Source organism: Pseudorca crassidens, chromosome 12 (assembly GCF_039906515.1).
Source record: "Pseudorca crassidens isolate mPseCra1 chromosome 12, mPseCra1.hap1, whole genome shotgun sequence".
NCBI classification, from domain to species: Eukaryota; Metazoa; Chordata; class Mammalia; order Artiodactyla; family Delphinidae; genus Pseudorca; species Pseudorca crassidens.
The window spans coordinates 13,180,969-13,207,204 of record NC_090307.1 but is presented as its reverse complement, the minus strand read 5'-3'; the positions used below and the strand labels follow the sequence as shown (position 1 = coordinate 13,207,204).

Here is a 26,236-nt window from a genome sequence, read left to right as displayed (position 1 = left end):
TAAATTTTATTTAATTTTAATTAATTTAAATTTAAATAGCCACTTGTGCCTAGTGGTTGCCACGACTCAGGTCTAGATATTTCCACTATTCTCAGCCAGTCACTGAACAGAGTAAGTCGTTTGTTTGTTTGTTTGTTTATTTATTTATTTATCTTTTTTTTTTTTTTTTTTTGCGGTACGCGGGCCTCTCACTGCTGTGGCCTCTCCCGTTACGGAGCACAGGCTCCGGACACGCAGGCTCAGTGGCCATGGCTCATGCGCCCAGTCGCTCCACGGCATGTGGGATCTTCCTGGACCGGGGCACGAACCCGTGTCCCCTGCATCGGCAGGCGGACTCTCAACCACTGCGCCACCAGGGAAGCCCTATTTTTAACCATATATAGTAAAAAATATCAATGAAAAATTGTAGAAATATATCACTATTTTGGAGTAAACTTAGATACACGATCTCTAAAGGTTTATGATCGTATGTTTCCTCTGTTCTCTTGTAAAGGACAAGGATCATGAAATACACCTGCTTAGTAAGCCCAATAAATGTGTCAGAGTTCAGTTGTCCACTATGACAGCCAGTAGCCATTAGCTGAGGGGCTTTTGAGCACTTAAAACGTGACTAGTCCTAACTGAGAAGTGTTGAAGTATAAAATATACACTGGATGCAAAATATGTCAATAATATCGTATATTAATTACATGTTAAAATAGTATTTTGGATATATTGGGTCAAATAAAAAGTGTACTGTAAAAACTAATTTACCTGTTTCTTTTCACTTCTTTAAATGTGACTACTAAAAAGTTTTAAATTATGTATGTGGCTTGCATGGTATTTCTGTTGGATAACATTGTGTTGGAGTCTAGCTCTTGTGGAAGAAATCGATTTACATTTTCACTCCCTGGAAAGCTCAGTTGATTTTACTTTGTTTCTCAGCCATATGTTATACCTGTAAATTCAGTCCATTTGAAAATGCTTTTTGCTTTAGAGTTTTATGTTGAGTGAGCATTTAGGTGACCCAGTGTAGCCCGTCACCATTATCAAAAGGACTTTGGTGATGTGCCCCGTGGACAGATGTGTGTGTGTGTGTGTGTGTGTGTGTGTGTGTGTGTGTGAAGGAGGGGGAGAGAGAGAGAGACCCTTTTAGAAGACAAACAGCAAAAAAGAAAACAGGCTACTACTACTAATGAGGAAAAATAATTTGTTAAAAAAAATCTTGTACTTTTATCTTTCTGTCTGTTTTTCTCTTCCCTACTTTGACCTCCCCAGTTTAACACATATAGCATGTTGGAGTCTAAGGCCTCTGTGTCACTGTACGCTACAACAAAGATATTATATAAATAAACCAACAATTAAATAAATACAAGATAACTGATATCTTACCCAGTTTTCCCCAGAGTTAATTAATCTTTGATTTACTCTGCATTAGTACAGGCTTTTTTGTGATCTAAACAAATGCTTATTCAAAGCAAATCCAAATGCTGTCTTGTCAAAAAATTTAAACAGTGTTTGTTTTTGTGTATGTCTGTGTTTTTAACACACGGGACAAAAACAATACATGTTTTCTCATGTATGGTGTTGTTTAGTTGCAAACTTTGTATCGGCCCTATCATTGATCTAATATCCAGGCCAAGACAGTGATTCGTTAGAAGTTGGTTTAACATTCAAGCTTTGTTTGTCTAGGTGATGTGTGTGAAGGGTCTGAGAAAACAGAAATTCATGTTTAGCAGTGGAGCTGTACTGAAAGGAAAATTATTTTAATTCATAGTATCCAAAAGGATTGAACAAATCCAGTTACTAGCATTTATACTCATCCTACAGTTATCAAATCTCCTTTCTTATCTGGAAAAATGAAGATAAAGATTTTGTAACCTGTCTTTCAGTTATCTGTCTATGTAAGGGTGAAGTGTGTGTGTGTGTGAGAGAGAGAAATAATCCCATTCTACTAAGAATACTAAATTGTATACCAGGCCCAGCAAGACAGTAAAATGGGTGGACCAAATCCTGAATTATTAGGTTGAAGTGAGCGTTACAGAGACTGGCCCCTGTGATAGCTGTGACTGAATGACAGTCCTGGACAGATTGTCTTGTCTCATTAATATCTAAACCTGCAAAGTCAGGTATATCTTTAATGGGGGCCCATGGTGTCACAGTGTTGAGACAGGTTGCTAGCATCTTTGTGAACAAAGAATCTAGTTTTGATACTTAAAGTGAATAAAGTTACAGCTGTAATATAGAGTGATTTAAGAACTTTGGATGTCCGTGAGGTCAGAATGGTGGGAAACAGGAGGTGGGTGAGGAAGCCTCATTCTTTGACAGCAGTGTAAATGAGTTCTCATTCCAATGTGATCCGGATGCAAATTATAACCTGATTTTCCCACAGTCCCCAGATTTCTGTGTTTAACCCAGGACCTGCTTTATTCTCTACGAGGTCTTAAGTGATCATAAAGCAGATTTACATAAGATTAACACATATTCATCATTCGTTGCAGTTTTGATAACCCATAGAAGAAAAACTCGGTCAAGCTTCCCAATAGCTTGTTTGATGCTCAGAAGACAATACTGCATTGAGTGGTTATATTCTCTTTAGGAGGGAGAATATAATCCTACTTTGGTCTGGGATTAAACCAAAGAGAAAATAGAAATATACAGATTTAGGGAAGTGAGGAAAGAGAGAAATAATTATTGTGAAATGCAACTGAGGAAAATGTAGCATTTTTTCAGTTGTCATTGGTAAAAGTTTAACTGGACAAAAGAATCCTTACTGAATGTTGACCTTGTAAGTAAAAATTGCTCAACTGTGTTTATTCAGATTCTATTGTGGGTAAAACCCCCAGCGTTCCAGGGTGATACCAGATGTAATCCCTGCCTGGGGAAGCCTACAGCCTTTCACGGTTTGCCTTGTGAGTCTAACAACACTAGGCTGCTGCCTTTGGTGTCTTCTATGAAACTCGTTTTCTTTTTCACTAAGTAGAGCTGCTTTGTTAAATATTCCTTTTCATAGTTTTTCCCACCCTCTTTTTTTTTTTAAGTATGGAAAGTATTGAAGTATGAACAGCTCCAACTTTGAGCTTACGTTACAGTGAATTTGCACTTGCTCTGAATGAATTTCGGTTTCTTAGAGAGATGATTTTAAGTCTTTTCCTACTCCTGTTCATTTTGAAAACTTCATCCCAAATGAGCTCTCAGTAAGTTTCCTTCTGTCTTTGTCCTTGTTTGCACAGCTTATTTTGTAATAGTAGTCTCCGGAAACTACTGGCGGGACACAACCAGCTGACAAGGCTTCCCGAAAGGCTAGAAAGAACCTCAGTGGAGGTCTTGGATGTGCAGCACAACCAGCTCCTGGAGCTGCCACCCAGCCTTCTGATGAAGGCCGACAGGTAAAGCTGCTGGTTTGTTTTGCTTGTTCATCGACTTGTAAGATGCCCCCTAATTAGCATTCTTATCTTAGGTGATCTCAGACCATTTAAAGTGGACTTTGTGACTATCTATCTGTCCTAGATTTATGAAGAAAATGGTATTGCCGGCCACTTCTGTCACCATTTTGTAGGAAATAGAGGCAGGAATATCCTAGAGAGTCTTTCTTAATTTCTCTGCTTCTTTAATTTTGATTCCTTAAGTGGGTTGAGTTGTGCGTAAGCGTGAGCTGTGGAGGTGTCGGTATAAAAACAAGGGTGGGAAGTTTGCTGCCTGGTCAAAACTCGTGCAGCCCGCTCTAGGCTTAGTGTAATTACCTTAGGATTCTCTGTTCTTGCTTCCACATATTTATGACTTTGGGTGACAGAGATAGATTTTCCTAGAGTCTTACTTTTTTTTTTTTACCAATTGTCTTATCTTTACCACAGGTTTACCCTTGCATTTAAACTATTTTCTTTTTGAACAAAGAGAATTTTTCTAAATGACTTGTTTACTAAGTATTTAAAGAAATTATTCCCATCAGCAGTATAGGAGGGTTCCTTTCTAAGATGTTCAATAAATATTTGTTTAGTGAAAGGTAAAAAATTTAAGGAATTTTAAATACTACCCTTGATCTTGGATTTGCATTTTTTTCTTTCTCTCCTTTTCCTTTTTCAAAAAAATCTTTTTATCAAGATGTAACTTACAGTCAAAAAGTGTACAACTCTTGAGCATACTGCTCAGTGAACTTCTACATACATATATACCCCATAGCCATCACCCAGATCAAGATAGAGAACATGTCCAGCATTCCTTTCCTTTTCCTTTGTTTTCCTCATTTAAAAAAAAATTTATTCTCTGTACTTAATGTAAGTTACAATGAATTCCTACTGGTATAATTATTGAGAAATAATGGAATTGTGGGGAAATGGGATTGTTACATTGTAATTGACTGGTGCTAAGTCATTCCCCTGACAAAAAGAACAATATTTCAAGATAATTTAAAGAATTGTTCTTGCTTTTGCATTCATATCAAAGGACAATGCACAGCCTATGGGTAGCTCTAGACCTGTTTCTTATTGTTATGAACACTATAGGATTTGGTTTCTTCCCCTGCGGAGAATTCTGTGTCATGTTTTAGCCTTGTGTTTTCTTTCATAAGGCTAACTAGGGCAAATTTGGGTGCAGTTTTATGATGAGAATCCACTTGTTCTCCTGCGGGATCTACACTGAATCGGTAGAAACCAAAAGGGAGATGGATTCGGGTTTTAGGAGTCTTTGAGTGAGATAAAACCATTTTTGAATCTGAGTCTTATAAGGTCATGGCTAGTAGAGTAGGTAAATAGTGCTGAAACTCTCCAATAGATAATAATCATTCTTTATTCATTTCTGAGAATTTTATTTTAAAGGGGCACTTGAATATGTTTTTCGTTCTCTGGAGGCGTCCCTAAGCAGTCATCGAGTCTCCCTGGTGCCAGCCAGATCTGACCATGTGTGCCTGAGGTCGCTCACAGTGTGGTCCAGGAGACTGTGTGTTCATGTTCAGATGAGCAGTTGCGAGGGGCAACTTTAACTTAGATTGTTCCACAGGCAATTCTGCTGACTCCCAGGATCGAGAACCGCTGCGTGGACTGTTGACTTTGTGGCCCTGCGCAGGTTTTCCCTCGTTGTCTATACTGTACAGTCCCAGATGGAATCTGTATGTTGGAAAAGGGGTGATTGTATGAACTAGAATATTTCTGGTCATGCAGTATGGAAAATTTAGGACCTGAATTGAGCCACTGAAAGGGAACATTGCTATCAAGGAGAGCAGAATAAGCTGAGCCTACAGTGTAAGCTAAAGGCATTTAGGCAGAAATACCCTAGTCTGAATAAATGGGCCTGTCCAAAGCCAGCTGCATTTTGGAAAATAGGGGCTGGTGCGGGGGAAGTAGGCAGCCTCTGTAGGTCTTGGGAGGAGGGCAGGCCGTGCCAGATGCCCTTCCAGCACAGGGAAGTGCTGGAGTAAGGGGCTGAGTGAATTAGAAAGAGCAAGCATCCTGCTTTTATTTTATGAGAGAAAAGCAAATGACCAAAAGAGGCAGAAGTAAGAAACTTTTCCAAGAAGGCATATTCCAGTGCCTTTGTTTTCCAAGCAATGCAATAACCTCATCTCCAGCCTCGTGTAGCAACTGACCTTATTGTCATGACTCTGAGTCAGAAAGGTTAAGAGGTTTGGTTCTCTCAGGCAGATAGGGTTATAAAGAGGGTGGGGTAAAGTCGATGAGATCTTTTTTGAACAACATTCTTGTATTATTTCACTTGTTGGAAGACAAGAAAGATAGAACTTTTTAAAATTGAAATGTAGTTGACTTTTACAATATTATATTAATTTAAGGTAGACAACATAGTGATTTGATATTTCTATAGATTACACATCATACAGAGTTATGATAAAAATATTGACTCTATTCCCTATGCTTTACCAAACTATTTACTGCTTCTTAAAGGGATAATACTTTTTCTATTTATACCCTTTCCAAAACCTAAATAACTGAGGTTTTCTCTATCTAAATTAAAAAAAAATTTTTTTAATCGAGGCATAATTTACATTCAGGAAAATGTAGAGCTATATTTGGTTTGATTAGCTTGAGGGGAAGGAATAAACTACTACTGACTATTGTGGGAGCAGGTCAACCTAGAAAACATGAAGCTTAAAATATTAAAAGAGGGCTTTTTAGTATTAAAAGAGGGTTTTTTAGGAAAGAATCTTCACAAGCTCTTTGCAGGTGGTTTCAGTTGTGATTTGTTTTCATTTACATGGTTCAGGATGGCCAGTGTCTTACTGACCTTGTAAGTTTAAGTCACTGTGCTGGGTACTGCAGGGAATTGAAAAATGACTAACATCGGTATTACCCTCAAGGAGCTTACAACCTAATGCTGAGCTTAAAATAACTGCACAATAAACTGTAATAAAAGGTGGGGTTGAGAGGGTAAAGGAGAAGGAAAATGATAGGATTGGTTTTAATTTAGGCTCCTGGTATGAAGAACAGCACTTTGTTGTATAATACAGGGCTTTGTGTTTGGCAGATAGCCCCAGGCAGTAATGAAACTGCTTCAATTCTCCTTCCATTCAGTTTGCTCCATAATACAAATCTTAAAAAATATATAGATGCTCACTTTTTCTTTTTTCTTTTTTCTTTTTTTTGTGGTAATAAATTATTGTTACCAGTTCTGTGTTTGGTTATATAACTGAGGAAAAGGCCTGAATACAAGTCTTCATAAGTTAAAAATGGTTTTGTTTGTTCTCTCAGTAGAACTTGTGCTTGGAAGCTTCATGAGAACTGTCAGAAAAACATGTTTTATTGGACACAGCAAAAGGCTGAACTTAAACTCTCTTTCTAAGGAGATTTCTTTAGCTCTGAATCTTTCTGCTAAAACACAGTGTCATGGTTTTGATTATATAATATTGTCTCTGAGATATTACAGCTTTAGAATGGTATATTTTAATCTGCTTTACCTGGTAGCAGGTAACCAGATAAGAGAGGGGAATCTACTTTAAATTAGATGACTTTTAGTGATATCTTTATCTTCCTCTGAAAACTTCAGACCGATTTTATTAAAATTCTTATGACCTGAATCAACAATTTAAGTTTATGAGTTTACCCTCCATATTCTTCTTTGAGTGTTGTTTCTTTTGACTGGCAGCTCAAAAACTATAGACAGATGTAAAATATGTTAGACCATATTTGCTGAGAAGCTGACTGTGATTTTGTATCTTGTGGTCAGGGCAGGATTTGCTTCTGTGAGGGGAACTGGCAGGTATTCTAATCTGGATCTTACCAGCCTAGATCTCTCATCTTATCCCTTTTTGCTTAGAGTTGAGAATTTTCTTGATGGAATCCCCCAGAAGAGTTTCAGATAATCAGTTTTCATCAACAGATGGGCAAGAGTGGGAGTAGATATTCCCCGTGGGTCACCAAGTTGGATGGATGAGGTGCTGCCATCCTTCTGTCCTTTCTGAAATCTCAGCAGTGGCTGGTTCCCTGTCCATTTCACATATGCACTCTCACATCATGGCCAGAGAGCTGTTTCTGATGAGGTCAGTCACATTGGGCCCTTTAAAGGAGAGTTATAGATTCCTATTGTGGGTGGGGATTAGGGTCTGTTTTTATCCTTGGTTGGAACAGAACAAGGTATTTTTAGGGGATGGGAATGGGGAGAGTGTATGTACAAATGAAGTACATGGTAATTATTAAAATATCCCCAGAGTATTAGTCACATTACAGACCATAAGTTTTAGTGACTCAGACAGAATATGTGTAAATATCAAGGGGACTAAAAGGGAATAGAAAATTTGGGAGAGCGTGATCGATTAACCATGACAACTGGTGGCTTTTGGCAAAGATAGATATTTCTGGCATTTTGAAGAGCTAAGTTATGCCTACACTATTTTTCCTAAGGGAAGAGAGCTATCTTGGGAAGTTCTGATGTTTTGAGAGCCGTAGTGAAATAAAATAGTGTTTCTCAGAGTGTGTTCAGAATCCCCTAGATTACTTACTAAACATGCAGATTTCTGGCCCTTATCTCAGTTCTACTGACTCAACTTGGCCAATCATCAGAATTCTTAATTCTATAGATTTTTGAAGACTTACGCTGACCTACTTAATAAGAATATCTGGGAGTTGAAGTTGAAAATCACATACCTTCAGGAACAAAGGCACAACATCACTTCTATGTGTTTTTGCCAGAAATGCATCACATTATTCTAAATTCTAATGATGATAAAACAGCAAACAAATCTAAATTAAGACTGATTAGAGGAGACAAATGAGGCATGATAAGGAAATGGAATGTGTGATCCTAAATTGGATTCTGGACCAGATAGAGAACATCAGTGGTATAATTGATGAAATTAGGATATCTCTAGATTAATTTATAGTGTTACATCAATGTTAACTAATTCTTAATTAATTATACTTAATTTTTAAAATTAATTCTTTTCGAGTTCTTGTTCAACGGTTCATACATCTGTGTAACCTTTGTTCCTTTGCTCTGCAGGCTTAGGATCTTTACTGCCCAAGCCAGGCAGATTTTCAGATCTTTCAAAATAATAGTGTGTGAGTTCTGTTAGGCTATACGTACGCACTTTCTCTTCACATGCAATCCTCACTATTATGTGATGTTGCTAGACAATGAATAATAGGCGTCCTTTTTTCAAACTGATAAGTGAGGTGTAGTAATTTAGTGGGTTTCTACCAGCACTTAAAAAAATGGCATAGAAAATATCAGTGTAAGATAGAGTAAGGTTAAGTATTGTTTCAAGAAACTTTTGTTTCATTTACACATGTATATGTCGCATCTGTACTGGGTGGTCATGTAAAATGTATTTTGTACTCTTGGTTGCCATTAATGAAAAGTTTGAAAGCCCCTGCTTTAAGAGCTATCAGTCTTCTGAAGATATCAATAGATGAAATTGTCAAAAGCGTTGTGTTGTATGGGCAAATGATAAGGAATTTAGAGCATTTTGTTTGGCACCTCTGGAAGATTTTGGGGGCCAGAAATCAGGGAGTTGTATAAAAGTCAAAGAATTTTGCCGTGCTTAGGGTCTTAACCTTTTGCATTTTCAATAGACTTACAAGTCCCAGTACTGATGTGCAGAAAAATCATTTGAATGCAGAATGCCTGGTATGCCTGCAAATAGGTAGACCTGTTGTGGTACCAAATCCTGTGCTTTGTTTCAGGACAGAATTTGGCTGTAAAAGTTAAGGGTGTGCTGGGAATTACTGAAAAACAAAACAAAAAAACCTAGATGAGCTAGAACAGACGGAACAGATTGTGCCAGGGAAGAAGAGAGTAATTGCTCAAGAAGCGAGGAGTGGATTTGTCTCACTGCTGTCATGGGCAACTTTCCAAATGCTTCAGGGCAGGAGTTGTATGTGAGTCTTTTCTCTACAAGGTTTGCACTTCCTGCTAAGAAAAGTTTTTGAGTACTGTGCTATTTATTAAGTTATTTTAGGAATGGAGTTTGAAGCGCTGTGCACATGTGATCTTCACACTACCCAGCAGGTGCCCTGCTTGGCCTCCAGCTTTTTTGGAGAAGCCCTATGAAAATGTCCTCAGGAAAGTTTTATTATTACTGTTTTTATCAGTTGAATTTTGTAGGAAATAGTGGACTCTAAGATTGGTGAGATCTGGGTTTATTTCTGGCTCTGACACTAATTACTGTTTAACAACAGCCAGGTAATTTGACTTTTCTCAGCTTCAGTTTGTCTTCTGTGAAATATAAGGGGGGTATCTCTGGGATGTTGGGAGAATCAAGCGAAACAGGAAATAGGAAAGAGCTGTGGTCTCTAGAGAGCACTTTACAAATGAGAAAAAGTGATATGTTACTGCTTTTCTCTAATGATTATAAGAGGGTTGCATAGTGAAGAGGGTTCTATGGATGAAACTCTCATGGCACATTAAACAAGTCTTTTATACAGTTATTACAAAAACCTATAAGGGAAAAGCTTGAGGAAGTTCTCTGATATCATACTGAGTTGAGACCAAACTCAGTGCTTTAGGAATTTAGTTTTGGGGAGGCTTTGAAAGCAGGGGGTGGGGTTATACACCATATTTATTGAGTAAAACTGTTACCCATACTGGAGAAATTTTGCAAAATTAAAGTAGTTGCTCATTCTGATGGAAATACAACACCCAGACGATTAAACCAACTTAATTTGCCTCCTGCTGAAACGTGAGGTTGTGGGACAGGTATTTTATTTTTAAAAGGATTGGTATTGAATTTAATTTCCCGGAGACTATTATAATCAAAAATGTTTTTAGCCCAATTGTTTGCTCTTTGACCGTTAACTAACACGATGATTCAGTCAGGCTTTATTCAATTCAAACTAAATCCTTTGGAACCAGCCCATGTAGTTTCAACTTAGTTTCATTTCCTGGAGTGGAGGGTGCAGGATCCCCCCCCCCCCGCCCCCCGTTTCCCATAAAGAGTATAAACTTCAATACAGGCAAATTTCAACAAGATGAGGGGACAAGTCTTTTTGGAAATCCCTCTCTTCCCTTCATCAGATGTTGTAAGGCGTTTTTAAAGTCCCTTTTGCAGTTTTCTAGGTGAGCATTCACTAGTCAGTCTTTTTTCCTTTCAAGGCAACTTTCCCTCTTTTTCTGGCCTAAAAATATGCAAATATTCATGAGTTAATTTCTTTCTTTTCTTTTCATGTATCTATAACTACATATTTCCTAGAGAATTGTATTTTATTTTAATGAGATTGTCAGAGTTTCCCAGCCAACCCCATTGCAAGATGTTTTAGGGCAATGCATTTTAATTTTTTCTAATTCTACACTGAAGAAATCTTAACAGGGTATTTAAGTCAGGTGATACAAATGAGACTGGTAAAAGTACTTTAAAGAACTATGGTGCTGGAAGGGGTTTCCGTCCTATGTCAAAACCATTTCAGAAACTGCATGAATGACCTTTATTTTCTTCTCTGTAGCACACACGACTATAATTTCCCATGACTATTTATGGTCTGTACAGACTTTTTCTTTTCTTTTTTTTTTTGTACAGCCTTTTTCTAACTTCCTTTTTTTTTTAATGTCAACGGAATACATGTTTCTTTAATGGAAAATGTTCTATTTTGGGGAAGCTGCTTTTCCTTAGATAAGTAGTGGAGTTGGGCCGTGTGTGTGTAAGTGTGTGGAGGTCGCAAGATTGGAGATTATTAAGTTAGTAGACTGAGGGCTTGGGATGACAGTTTTGGTGATGACGCCCGAATACAAAGATTTCTTTTTATCCAAGATTAAAAATAACTGTACCTGGTATTCCAGAGTCTTCCTTTTTAAGGAAGATTTTATTTTTTTTTACTAACATATGGTAAAATAGTCCTGAATTGAATGCTGAACATTTCAAACCTGGGTGGTTTTGAAACGAGAAAGGCAGTTCATTAACAGGGTAGTTCTAGGTAAGGGGTGGGGGACAAGTCAGCTTTGACCTTGGCAACCATGGCAGGTGAGTCCTGTGGGCTGGATGCTCTCCACGCTCGGGTCACTGCAGCTTCACTATGGGACACACGTGGTAGAGATCCACTGTGAAGCAGCAGGGTTGTCTGCTGAGCCGTGCACAGTTCCTGCTCTGTCCCTCTCTCCCTTTCCAGTGATTTGGAACCTGATCGCAGCAGGGATTCTGTTTCAGTTCCCCAGCTTTGCATTTTGCATTTGTCTGTGTTTCACAATAACTATGGAAGGAATTACAGTTTTTGACAGTTTTAGTTATCTCAGGTGTAAAAACATTCTTCATAGTTTAGCTATTGTTCACTCTATCATTTGGATAACCGGTAGCATATACATCTTGTTTTAATGTAAATTTTATTGAAGTATAATATAGATACAGAAAAGGGGCCATATCGTAATTGTAGCACTTGATAAATTTTCTCAAAGTGAACACACTCATGTGACCAGCACTCAGATCAAGAACCAGAATGTTATCATATTGGAAAAATTAGAAGCTGTCTCCTAGACACTGCTTCCCTTCCCTGACTTCTAATACCACAGATAAGTTTTGCCTGATTCTGAACTCTATAATTAGGGAATCATGCAGTGTGTCCTCTGGTATCTGGCTTCTTTTACTCAATATTATATTTGTGAGATTCATCCTATTGATACATGTAGTTGTTCTTCATTTTCACTACTACATAGTATTACATTATTTTACTACAAGAGTAAATTATCCCTTGCAGTTGTGAATATATGTCAGTAACATATGGTTTGGGCATCATACTGAAAAGGACTTAGTCACTATGTGATTTAGTTGTATTGTGATCTAATGTCTAATTATTTTATTACTATAAGAGCTCTTTTATTTTAAAATAGGCAGTTGTTTTTCTCTTTCTTAAGACAGAATATTAATTTTATCTTATCACTATCCCTTCGACTCCCCACCAGCTATAAAATTAATCACTTTCTCTCACCTTTGTGCTTCCATAAAAATTGATTTCTCTTTGTAGTTAACACATACAGATAGCTGCTGTGTTCATTATGGACAGTGGAGTCACATATCTGTATGCCTGCCAAAGCCAAGACCTATCTTTTTTTTGTTTTAAACGTTTTATTTTATATTGGAGTATAGCCAGTTAACAATGTTGTGATAGTTTCAGGTGCACAAAGCAACTCAGCCCTACATGTAGATGTATCTGTTCTCCCCCAGACTCCCCTCCCATCCAGGCTGCCACATAACATTGAGCAGAGTTCCCTGTGCTATATAGTAGGTCCTTGTTGGTTATCCTTTTTAAATACAGCAGTGTGTACATGTCAGTCCCAAACTCCCTGACTATCCCTTCCCTCCACCCTTCCTCCCGGTAACCATAAGTTCATTCTCTAAGTCTGTGAGTCCGTTTCTATTTTGTAAATACGTTCATTTGTATCATTTCTTTTTAGATTCCGCATATAAGTGATATCAAACGATATTTCTCTTTCTCTGTCTGACTTACTTCACTCAGTATGACAATCTCTAGGTCCATCCATGTTCCTGCAAATGGCATTATTTGATTCTTTTTTATGGCTAGGTAATATTCCATTGTATATATATGTACCACATCTTCTTTATCCATTGCTCTGTCGATGGACATTTAGGTTGCTTCCATGCCAAGACCTACCTTTAGATTCATGTTTCTAAACCCAGTTTCTAATATGCCAGTTATCAATCAGAAAGATTCTAGGTTTGTTGAAGATTCTGGACTAGACCTGTGGCTTATCAGTGGGATTCTGTTGCATTTTTGTCATTGTAGCCTGAGATTCCTGAATGCATCTGCAAACAAACTGGAAACCCTTCCTCCAGCCACACTCTCTGAAGAGACAAACAGCGTCTTACAGGAGTTGTATTTGACGAATAACAACCTCACAGATAAATGTGTACCCTTGTTAACAGGACACCCCCATCTGAAGATTCTTCACATGGCCTATAACCGACTTCAGAGTTTTCCAGCAAGGTAAAAGAAGATTACAGAGTGACATCCTTCATTGCATTTCTGAAAATGGATTCATAGATGGAAAGGCAAAAACTAACATGTTTATTTCCCAGATAATGTAAAGCTTGTTCCTCCTGATTCTTATTCACAGTGTCTTTTATATAAGCCATTGTCAGCATTCCCCTAAAGAGAAGTGTGTTCATTTTTCTAATATGAATGTATCCAAGGACCCAATTGCTAGAATGTTCTTATGATTTTGAAATAAGTCATGTCATCTAGCAGGTATATTTTTTCTTTTGCTTCCTTTTAACCAGTCAAATTAAAAAAAAAAAAGATTAACCTAGTATGATGTGTGAGAATTAGAACATAAACTAGGAACCTGAAGGTTCTCAGTTAGCTAATAGCTTTTGTATTTATGCTTATGGTATAGAAAGCAATGGTGGCCTGTGCATTCTTAGAAACTGTGACATTACAAATAATTTATGGCTCCTAGAAAATTCTACTTTTAAGTCTATTTTAATTTTAATTTCTAATTTTGGGGAGCAGTGGCATTGTATCTTGCTTTGAGTGAAGCTTTAACAAGTTAGGTCTTAGAACTCACACCCACACATCAAAGAAGCAAACACTAACCCCTCTGGTATTCTGCTGCTAACTGCGACTTAGCACTGGGCCAAAGCAAAATACGGGGACAGCCTCCCTCTGCTAGCATCAAGGAGACCAGTCTGTTGAAACCCTTACTAAAGGAGGGAGGCCCAAATATGCATTGACTTCAAGTATTACTCTATTTTTGTAGTATACATTTATTTCTTTACTTTTTCCCCCTCATTTGATGTTACTGATTAAGCTTTTCTTTCTTTCTTTTTTTTTTCTTTTAATGTACTTTTCTTTTACTGTGGAATGAGATGTTATTTTTGGAAGAAAACATAGTCGTCACATAGCAATAATATCTCTGAAAGGGCTCATGGTCCTCATTTGATGGTGAATGACTAAGGCCAGCAGGAGAAATGATCATCAGCTCAAATTCTGAGGGTATCCCCCACTGACCCATGCCAGTAGTAATCACCCTAACTACAGAGAATTTTTTTTGACCACCTCCTTTCTATGCTGAGGGATAGAAACTTCTTTGACATGTTTTCTTTCTTGGACCTGATGTCTATACTCTCAATCTTTTTTCGTGCCTGTTACTCATTGGTTTCTCCACATTTCTTCTCACAATATGATGACAACATATTCAAATAATAATCTTACAAATTCAGGCTATCACAGATGGATTACTTCACAGTCTGTGCATACAGTGTTGTTTGTAGCATATCCTAATACCATGTTGAATGTTTATGATATTAAAAGATCTGATTTCATAAGATAAAAACTTAGTTCTTGTATCTTCGGCGTATATTTATTTTCAAGTAAGCAAATAAGGTAACCTTTATTTTTGAGAGAAAAAAGAAAAAAAGCAATAAAGTGTTTCTTGCTAAATTTTTTAAAAGGTTTATTGTGACAAATGAAACCACAGCAAGGAGAGGAGATACCAATAACTCTAAACTAAATGATTTAGATTGTAAGTTTGAGTTGCACTCACTGGGAATCCTGCACTTGTTAGATTCCACCTTCACAGGTGGTGGGAAAAGGGCCAGAGGAGTGATAGATGCATTATAGGTTTGTAGAGGCAGAGGGTTTTTTCCCTCCAGATTTACAGAAAATATAAGAAACTCTAATTCTGGAGTTTTTCTTTATTGAGTTACTGTAATTATTGATTAATGTAATTAAATAGTAATTCTACATTATAGGTTAAGATTGCACAATACAAGACATTCTTAAACAAAAGTGTTAAATTACATTAGGACTTGTTATTAAGGTAAGATGAGAAAGATTCTTTCTTTGTAGGTGTTTAGCAGGAGTTGAGAGAAATTTCTTTTGGGTCCAGATTGAATTTGGGCATTGCCAGAGGTCGAGAGATGATCCAGATCACCTTCCGGCATCCTGCTTCTCATGACCACCTTGTTATCACAAGGGATGTCCAAGGAATTTGGGGAGTGGGGTTTCAGGAGAAAGCATATCTTCATATAAACCATACCCTTTTCTACTCTATATATTCCCTTGAGCTTTCAGTGCCAATACGAAGAAATAATACTCTCACACTTTTAAAGCACATAGATTAGATTAATGCCAGCTTTTGACCCATTTGGGTAGGATTTTCACTGGAGTTCAGACTAAGCTACATAGTAAAGTGATTGTTGTCAGGATAACTCAATTCACACACAGAGTTTTCATAGGAAAAGGACGTCCATTTTTCTTCTTGTTGCCAATTCAAAGAGCTGAAGTTAAGAGTTTTTGTTTTGTAACAAGAAAGGAGATATCAAAATACTTTGATACTCAAAAACAGTAGTGAAAAACTTGTCTGTTAAAATGACTAGTGCAAGTGAATCTTTAAAGAATCTTCAGAGTCATAGTAAATTACCTTTTGGTTCTCATTATCTATTATTTTCTTTCTAAATTTCCTTATAATTACTTTGTGACCTGCCCACCCTTGGATTTTCTCTCTTTCAGTAAAATGGCAAAGCTGGAAGAACTTGAAGAAATTGACATCAGTGGGAATAAACTGAAGGCCGTCCCGACAACGATCATGAATTGCAGGCGCATGCACACGGTGATCGCTCACTCCAACTGCATCGAGGTCTTTCCTGAAGTTATGCAGCTCCCAGAAATCAAGGTACATGGGTCGATTCCATAAACTCCAAGCTTCAGGTCCACAAAGAGACTTGTTTTCTCTAGTTCATCGGTTCAGGATGTTCGCACCCTTGTTAGATTTCCTCAGAATGAAGATTTCTCTGTTGTCCTTGCTCCGTCCTTCCTCAGCACTGGGCTACACCTCTGAGTCGGCAGAGGGAAAAAAAAAAAACAGTGATCAAAAAACACTGGACTGGGAGTGGGGAAAATTGTCTTCTGGGCTCTGTCCCTAACTAGCCACATAGCCACCTAACTCTTTCCCATCTGTCTAACAATACTTGTCCTACTTATTTCCAGGGTGGTTATGAGACTCAGAGACTGAATCAGGTTTGATAGTAGTTTGAGATAGTTAACAGTACCTCTGCACACCCCTCCCCCCAACTCCCCTAATTAAATAGCATCCACCACCCCAGCACCCAATTAGTAATAATTCCCTATATAGATGTAGTCTCATTACTGTTACCATTACCAAGCATTCACTTCAATTTAATGAAACCTGACAGAACAGATAGTATTCCCATTTGGTAGGTGAGGAAACTGAGGTGCTGAAAAGAAAGTGGTTTCTATAAACTGAAGACAGCAAGTTGGTGGCAGAGACATTCTGCAGTTCCTGGCTCCTGACTCAGGGCAGTCTCATCGGACGAAACCAGTTCACTAGAATGAAAACCATCTAACAACTTTTTATTCTTTTTTTTTTTTTTTGGAGCAAAGAGTAAGAAGTTCTTTCATTTTGCATTTTAGCATTTCTGATGATTAGTTTTGTGCTTAATAAAAAGTAATTCTGGTTATAGACTAGGAGCATATTCTAATCTCCTATTTGAAGACACTTTGAATAGCATGAATAATTTTTCACCACAGGAGTTTTGTACATTTACATGGTTGAGGTGTATACAAGCCATTTGATAAGTGTGTGCGTGTGTGTGTGTGCTTAAGCCATGAAATATTTTACTGTGAGCGCACTGTCACCTCATACATGACCGTGTCATTTTAGAATACTTACTGTTAACTAGCAGAAATGTTTTATTTTTACTTTATATACCTTTTACAGTAGGTAAGAGGTGGGGCTCTGAAGGAAGACAGATCTAGAGGTGGATCCCAACTAAAAGCTGCTTAATTGCTCCGTTTCCTCCTATGTAAAATGAGGGAAAGAACACTGCTTCCTTTACAGTATTGCTGTGAGGATGAAATGAAATAATACATGTAAAGCATTTGAAATAGAAGTGGCACCTGGTAAGAGCTCTGTAAATGTTAACTATAATTAGTTACAAGACCTCGATGGGGTTCAACTCTGATGTTGATTATATGGAGCAACTGTTCTGGCTGTTGATCCACAAAATCCAAGAAATCTGTCACTTAAGCAAATGCTTCTTTGCTTCCATCGCAGGAGCAGTGTTGACAGCTAAGCTTTCCAGGGGCTGCTTCACTGCCCATTACTCCGTGGGGGGTGTGGTGTCTGTCACGGGGCCTCATTAAACAGGTCTCTGTGCACCGAGGTCTCAAGATTAACCTCCTGTTTGCTGGTCTTACTTTCTGCACCTGTCTTTTAATGTTATATAACTCTTAATCGTAGATTCTTTTTTTTTTTAAGTATCTGGTTTAAAGTACAGATACAGATAGACGTTTAAACTTTTCAAGTTTTGACTAAATTTTGTAAAATACGAATGTTGCTCTATGAAAGCAAATCTTCTCTTAGACCCTTGCTTGGATTCCTGGATTCTAAACTTGGTGCCCTCGTGTTTGCATTTAATTCCTTCCCCTGTAACCCTGCTTTAGAGCTCCTTTTCAAATTTTACTTTTGGTATTACTTTTTTTTTTTTTTTTTACAGTTTTTCTTCTTTTGTTCTTTGATTTTTAACCCCAGATATTGTAGCTTAGCATTTTCCTTATGTTAAAAATGTCCAGTGTTTCTGACCCAGCTCTTCCATTACCAAGAGATATTTTGTTGCTGGGGTTTTATTTGTGGCGGGGGTGGGGTGGGTGCGGTGAGCAGTATCAAGTCTCCTTTATGTACAAAGTACAAACTTGGCAGCCCTGGACAGACAGTGGTATTGAAAAAGTAGTAGTTATATTGTTTGAGAACTCCGAAATGATATTTTAGTGTTATTTCATATGAGAATATTTTAAGTTGCTGTATAAGTATTTATGCAGATTTAAACCATCCAAGGGACTTCCCTGGCGGTCCAGTGGTTGAGACTTCGTGCTTGCAATGCGGGGGGCGCGGGTTCGATCCCTGGTTGGGGAACTAAGATTCCACATGCCGTGCAGTGTGGCCAAAAATAAATAAATAAACCATCCAAAAGAAAATTCCTGGTAAAAAATATTCGCTGTAAACAGATGATAAAATACCTATGAGAGTCTTGACTGCAAACTGAGCCCTAAAGCATGTTTCTAATGGAAAAGAAATCATGTTTTTTCTAAGTTGAAGTACTCCAGCCGCTATTAAAATATTATCATTGAGTTAATAATCCTAGATTGTATTCTTATTGCTTCTTGAAAATAAAGTACAATAATTGTAAAGTATTTCATAAAAGGTATGAAGATCATTGCAATTATAAACATTAACAGATAATTTAAAGAGGGATAAGATCCTGGTATATTTAGCTAGTTCTCTGTGAGCAGTCTCATCTTTTCAGACGTTAAAGAAAAGTGCTTGTTCACTGCTTTGTTACCAAAGCTTTAAAACCAATTATCATTTAAAGGGTAAACAAGTTTTATTACTAAAATATATATGCTAAAATATAGTTTTTTATTTTACTTTATTTATTTATTTTTTTAAATGTAGTTTTTTAAACTTGTAAAATCAGGCCATTATTCATGTACCCCTAAAACAGAGACTATATGCATCCCCTATTCTTGGATAAAATTTAGGTCTGGCCTTTTCTCATTTTGGTGCATTTGGTGAGATCTGTTAAAGTGATCATCAGGCATCAAATTCTGTACTTGGGCAGGAAGGTCATGTAAATTCGTAGGAAAAAAAAATATTTTTTAGAGTTTTTCGATGAGCTCAAGTGCACCCAGAGTCATAGTCGTTTTGTTCCTTAGTATTGATATTATTGTCTTCACCTTTGTTTAGCACTTTCAAATTAGTCTTCCAAACCCCACCACCAGTCCTGTGTTCCTGGAGCAGGTCATGTTCTGTTCTGATTCTAAAATAGACAGACCTCCCTCTGGATACGGATCAGCTCTCAATCACCACAGAAGCCAGACTTGGCTTGGCTGGTCCCAGGCCGAGGCCCTCACATAGGCTGCTAGAGCTGATGGACCTGAAAAGCAGAGGTGGCCGCGGGTGTGGCACTCGGCTTCTCTTCCTCAGGGGCCCTTCGCCGAACCACATCACAGTCACGTTGATCATGTAGGAGTTCTGCAACAACACCAAAGCTTTTAGTTGAGTTACTTCCAGTTAGGGACATGGTCCTACCTTTTTTGAAGTGTGGTTTAAGCAGATGAAAGAAATGTGTGACACATACAATGAATGAAGTTTGAAATTTAAACACTGTATATCAGCAGCTTTTGTCAAATTTTCCATTTCCCTGCAGTGTCCTGATTCTGATTACTGGGTGAACAGCATCTTTTAAAATGTTTTAAATTCTCTTCAGAAGGTTATTTTCATGTTTGTGCTGTGCAGTAATAAACCACTTGGATAAGCTGAGTGACTTCGTCTTTAGGACTGTTATTTCACTTCATGGAGTATGAAGTATTTTTAATATGCCACACTCTTGAGAACAATGGCTGCAGGAAGTTGAATTTCCCTTGGAATCAAGCCATGTTGTTGTTTCTAAAGTGAGATGAGAGCGAGAGAACCAGCTCAGTCATAGGACACAAAGAACATGGGGAAACGGCTAGGTCTGAATCGATGAAAGAAAAGGCATTAATTCTTTGGAAAGCAGGATAATGGAAATAAAGACAGATCAGGGGCCAGTTAGATGTCTAGTTTGGTAGAGTAGTTGACCTACTAGACTTAAAAGGTCATCTAGGAACTGCAGTATCCAAAAACCAGGAAGTAGGAGCAATTGTCATTATGGTCCTGGAATCTGGGTAATGGTTATTTAGGAATTCTTCTATCATTTGGGGAATCTGGCATCCATTCCTGTTTGGGACAAGAGCTAAGGAAAAAGGAATGAAGCAGTGTCTACCAGGACATGGCCATTTAAGCCACTTTTCTCCCTGCCTCACTGGCGACTCACCAGCAGGAAGCTAGGACTGCATAGTCTCTGTCTTTCAAAGTTGGGATAATTTATTAACTCAGACTAATTTGTTTGTTTTTTTAACTCTAGTTTTAAAAAGTATTTCAGCAGCCCTTTTAAACACAAAGCCATGTCCTTTACAGTGAAATACTGCATGCATCTTACAAAGTGGGTTATGTGTACTTACAGATAAAGAACTGGTCCTCTGTGAGCTCATGCATATTAAAAGTATCCCTTTAGAGATGCTCCTGGAGAAAGGAGCACTTGTGACCATGAGTCCTCAAAGAAGTTGGCTGTGAAGTGGTCACTATCCTGCTCTTCAGTCTTTTATTAGTAAGGAAAAAGAGGAGTGAGCTCATATGCCCCCAAATCTGGAATACAGCCTGGGATCATCTATAAATTTCTTTGAAGTCTCCTTTTTGATCTAAAATTACATGCTAATTTTGTGTTCTACTTTTTACCATTTCTTTTAGTTTTAATGTAAAAATAAAGGCTCTTCCTCTCCATAATCTTTGAGTAACACTGAAGCCCCCAGAAGCATGGGCCAGGTGTCCTGTAACTTTGTGATATACCACTGAGTCTCCCCAAGGGCACACATAACCAATTTTATGAGGTAATGAAATTTATGAGGTAAAGGAATTGCTTAGTTTATATAGGATGCATTTTCTTAAAGTCAGATTTTATAAATAATTTATTTTGGTGCTTAAGGGAATTCGCTGTTTGGAGGAATGGAATGCTATTTGATGGATCGAGGATTTGTTTAAAACAAGGTTTTACCCTGATTGTCATTTTGTCAAGTAGTTGCCAATAAGGTTTCTAAAATCCAGTTGAGAAAAATCACAGAGACTGTATATAACTTGAAAAGGAAGAGGCTGTACAAATTAAAGTTCTTCTTTTGCAACTTCCTGAAAGGTGGGGAGGTTTAAACAATATACATTCCTGAATAATTATAGACAAATACACTATTACATAGAAAAACCGAACTTCAACCTTGGCTTTAGGGTCTGTGTTTAAAGCAAAAGGTTCAGACTGGCTCTCTTAGTTAATAGGTTTACTTAGTTGTGTGAACATCCTACAGTGATGATGCCTTAGCCTTTTGCAACATCAAGAATATGTAGTAGTTTAAGTGTTAAAAGAGAATTTGACTTAAAGTTACATAATGAGAAATACTACACATGTGTGTACATGTATTTTACTCTAAAGCTACAATGTTCGGGTTCCTGTAGAACTCTGAGAGAGGGAGGTAGTATAGATGACTTCGGCGTAAGACACAATCTGTAGTTCACCGTTTGGCCCCTACCTGCCTCTCCAGCCTCATCTTCTGCTCTCGGGCCCGACCATCTCCAGCCACACCAACCACTCTTGCTTCGTGTCCTGGTATACCGTGCATCACTCTGTCTCTTGCCTGGTGCACGTGCTGTCAGTGCTTGCTAGATGCCCTCCTGTTCCCATCTGCCTCTTTATCTTTAATTTTGATTCTTCACAAAAATCCTCTCCTGGAAAGCCCTCTCTGGTCTCAGTAGCTGCCCCTTCACTGTCACAGCCACGCACACTTGTACACATCGTTGATCATAGCAGCTGGAGGTAGGTAGTGGTGTTCATTTTCCCCTTTAGCCTGGGAGTTCCTCGGGCTGGGGACTGTGTCTGCCATCTCTCTCGAGGTCCCTGATGTCTGGCTTATTGTCTGCCGTTTAGTAGATGCTAAATAAATGTTATTTTGGTTGAGTACTTGGATGTATTTGCTTCTTTTGACTTCAAAATGGAAATTAGTGAACCTGTTCGGAGGGGGAACATGTTATACATCAGCGGCTTTCACCTTGTGAGGACTAGGGAGTGCAGCAGGTGAGTGGGAGCCCCGCCATTTGGAGCTGTCAGAGCTGTTGGGCAGCACAGTTGAGGTGGGGGACTAGCTGTGGTCTGAGGAAGGAAGAAGCAAGGGGGTTGCAGAACCTCAGAGCTCACTAGTTCTGTTAAGTTGCTGATTCGGGGCAGCCCAGGCAATTATTTGGCAGATAATGAATAATACACTGCTGTGAACATTGATATGCTTATTTCTTTAGTAATGTTTTGTGAGGAATCATCATAATTAAGATTTTGCAACTTTTGTGATAATTACACTTGAACTATACATCACATTGTATTCCCTTTCTTTAAGATACACTGATTATTTTCCTATACTCATATATAATTGTATTAGTAGTCATTTCCTCTAAATCATGAGTTCCTTCTCAATTATGAGTTATCTCACTTTTTCTGAGGGTTGGATAATTCTTTTTTGAGTATCCTTACCAGAGTTTTGTATTATAGCAGAGTGATTTTTGTTAGCTGTGTCCTAGAATGGGCCTGAAAGAGGGGATGATAACGTTTTAGATTCAATATTCTATTTAACAATGTATTTCCAAGAAAATTTTAGTGCATTAAATATAAATACATACGTTAAACAACATAGAATATGTGGGTACTAAATTTTTTTCTCAGGTCTCACTTCCAAATTTTCTATTTTCTTAGTGGTCGCCGTTACAATTATTCAGTCAACAAGTGTTTGTTGAGGACTATTAAAAGAATAGGAAATAGTACTTGTAAGTAAAGCAGTCACTATCTGCGTTGACACCAGTAGATTGGCACCAAGTACCAGTGTCCTGTACTTTTTAGGAATAAACCTCCTTCAATGTGCAGAACTATATAAAGGTGTTTCTCTGCTTATCTGCCCTTAAAGAGTTTCCTTCTCATGCAGAAACAAAAGCATTTTAAAACGTATCAATTGCTTTGCAGTGCTACTTATTCTAGACTGAATTTAACCTAAACATGTGTATCTCAGTTCCCATCCTAAGAGATTTAATTACTGAGGAACCTTCTTATAAGATCCATTCATTTATTCATTCAACAAATAATTGTTTACCAAGTGCCAGGCAATCGATTGTTTATTTGTTCCTCCTTTCGGTGAAGGCATCTACCGAGCCTCTATTCTTTGCAGTGCACTGCACTTAGGATATAGGAGGAGAAGAGGCAGTCCCTTCTCTCTAGGAGCTCATGGTCTAGTGAAAGGAAGAAATAAGCAGATACTTACAACAAGGGACATCTGATTGAAACGGGGGCTGTAGTGGAATTGAGTGACATTGTAGTGGCGTTGAGTCTTGAAAGAATAAGGCAGATTACCAGGTAGAAGGCAAGGATAGCTTGAAGAGTTCCATTCACAGAGAATAGCAAGTGCAAAGGCACAGACAAATGAGAACATGACACACACAAGAGTTAACTTTGACGCAGCTGAATATAGAGTGTGAGGAAGCAGGTGGCGAAAGGTGGGGTGAAGGCCTTAGTTGACGTGCTGAGGACTTTGGTGGCAGATTGAAGGGTAGTAGGGAGCAAAAGAAAGACTGAAGCTGGAGTGTGATGTGATAGAACAAACCACATCAGAGATCACCCTGACAGCATTGTGGGGAATGCAGCAGAGGGAAGTGAGACTGAAAGCAAATCCTCCAGGGGAAACGTGATGTGGGTCAGAACAGGACTACGGGAACTGACTGCCGTGAATTAAAGACTTGGTGATGAAATGGGCCTCGGCGGGGGTAGTGCGTGAGCACCATCTCATAAGATCTGCGTTACCATCACCAACATTATCTTTATAAATGAATACCCTATTGAACTCATTTTATAATTTGGTAATTTAAAGAATGAGCAGTTTTACCTCCACAGAACTGTGAAAGTTTAAATCTTTAGAGGTAACATTAAAAAACATGGCTCACCAATTTCAAAAAATTCAGTAATGTTCTAAAATGTCTTTACTCTTTCCCCATAATGCATGCTCTGACCTCTGAATTCGTTTGTGTCAACCACCTACGTTCTGTGTTGCCCACACCTGTCAGGCCTTAAGCTCATGTTTCATCACCACCAGGAGATTATATTGACACCATGTGTTGTTTTATCTGTACTGATGTATACTGACCATACTGCCAGAATAGCCCCTTATGAACCAGTATTATCAGAGTTTCATTAAAGTCCAGTTGGCTATTCATGCAACCATTATTTATATTTGGAAAAACAAAAAAAGGAGATGACCATGTCCCTGTTATTAACATTTAGGTTAAGTGAATTCTTGTACTTCTGTTGAAAGTATTAAGACTATAAAAGGTGTTGGGAGTGAAGATATAGAATAAGTGAAATGTAATGAAATTGTACCTACATTTATGGGTTTTAAAAGTTTTTTATATTAATAATAAGGCTAAAAGAAAAATAGAATTCTAACACTGGTTGTGTTCAGGTGTTAAATATAACGGTAAGTTTTCTAATCTCTGTCCAACTTTTTATAATGTGGTTATAATGCTCTCATAATAAAAAAAAATTACAGTATATCATTGCTACTGTTTCAGAGCAAGGGTATGAAACAATTTGTGTGGAAACATTGTATTGTTTGAATTCAACTGAGAATATATTTCTCCAAAAATAGAGGTTTTCATTTTACCCAGTCTCTACCCCTCCCCAATGCATAATAGATTTAAGTTCTTTAAAAAATTTTCCAGATAAAGATGAATTTGTCCACTTTTAAGACTGAAATTCTTGGATAAAATTTGCCTTTCAGTCCACCTTAAGATTTTTAATATGCTCTTTGGGCATTTTAAAATATTATAATAAGGTACCAGCTCAAGCCAGATAATTGAATGCTTTCTCCCCATTCTGCTAAATTGTTGGTTACACATTCTCTTATCAGAAAAATTGCCAACTGTTCTCTCTTGTGCATGTGATCCTTCTTCTACCCTGGTCCCCGCTCCCATAACAGAAATGCAGCACCTCCTTTTGGGACTTAGCTCATTTAAGCCTTACATTTTGCAAGAAAGGTGCTGTTATTCCCATTCACAGATAACACATAATTTTCGTTCTAATCGGTATGCTGACCCTTTTTGTGGCAGTTTTCCAGGTGAGATTAGGCAGGGCTGTTGGAAAGTCCAGGTATTGGATGCCTGGAGTGCAGGATCTATATTTGACTCCTGCCTTTTTCCCGTGCATATAGTAGGCAGGCCCACCTGCTAGTCTTTCGCCACTTTCTTATTTAGCTTCTTTTGAATTATCTTCCCATTTTGAATATTCGTTCCCTGCCTTCTCCTCATTTTGCGTGTTTTTTGGTTTGTTTTAAAAACCAAAGACAAGCCCTTTAAAGTTCCATCTCGATGTTGTAACTGTAACCCTCATGGCCACAGCAAGTGCGGAGATATTGTGAACAATGTGAGTGAGACACGATCTTTAGGCTTTTTCAGTTAATGCTTAATTTTTAAATGTAGAGATGAACTTAAAAGGATGAAGCTGGGGAGTATAAAGAACATGGAATTTGTGTTATTCAAAGAAAGTAAAATTTTAATTACATTTAGCAAAGTCTGTTTTAAATGTTTATGGCAGAATAGCAGACAAATGTAGTTTCTGCATTTGGCCATCATAGTACAATGAACGGTCACACTGATTTTCCTGCAACAAGTAGGAGCATAGAACTACCTGAACAACTTCTCCAGGCCATCTCCTCGTGTTTCCACTTGTTCCTTCAGTGCGTGGACCTGAGCTGTAATGAGCTAAGCGAAGTCACTTTACCAGAAAACCTGCCTCCAAAACTGCAAGAACTAGACCTGACTGGAAACCCCCGACTTGCCCTCGATCACAAAACCCTGGAGCTGCTGAAGTAAGTATTTTGTGAAGCGCTGCAGCCCCATCGCTATTCACCGAAAATGACATTTATCACTTAGTCAAAACATTAAATGGAATATGAAGCATCTGTTGACTTATTAGGTCTGTCTACACACATTTGAAGTGAAATGATTTGTGAGTCTGTAGTTCACCAAAATGGACGAATGGCCAAACAAATTTTCAAGTAATTGGATACTTGTGTCCTTTCAGAAAGTTTTTGAGAAAGTGTCCAGACAAAAAGAGATGAGAATAATGAAAACAAAGAGGAAAAGGGGATTTAAAGACACAGGAGAGAGCAGTGAACAACCAAGAAGTAAATGTACATCT

General features: G+C 38.0%; 1 protein-coding gene across 1 annotated transcript in view; it reads left to right on the top strand.

The window, feature by feature from the left end:
• Positions 1–26,236, top strand: part of PHLPP1 (PH domain and leucine rich repeat protein phosphatase 1) — a 212,594-nt gene that overhangs the window by 167,106 nt on the left and 19,252 nt on the right. Inside the window, exons 10-13 of the mRNA XM_067698892.1 lie at positions 3,213–3,368; positions 13,152–13,352; positions 15,879–16,041; positions 25,774–25,904. Coding sequence (XP_067554993.1) covers positions 3,213–3,368; positions 13,152–13,352; positions 15,879–16,041; positions 25,774–25,904 — 651 coding nt within the window. The remainder of the gene's footprint in view (positions 1–3,212; positions 3,369–13,151; positions 13,353–15,878; positions 16,042–25,773; positions 25,905–26,236) is intronic.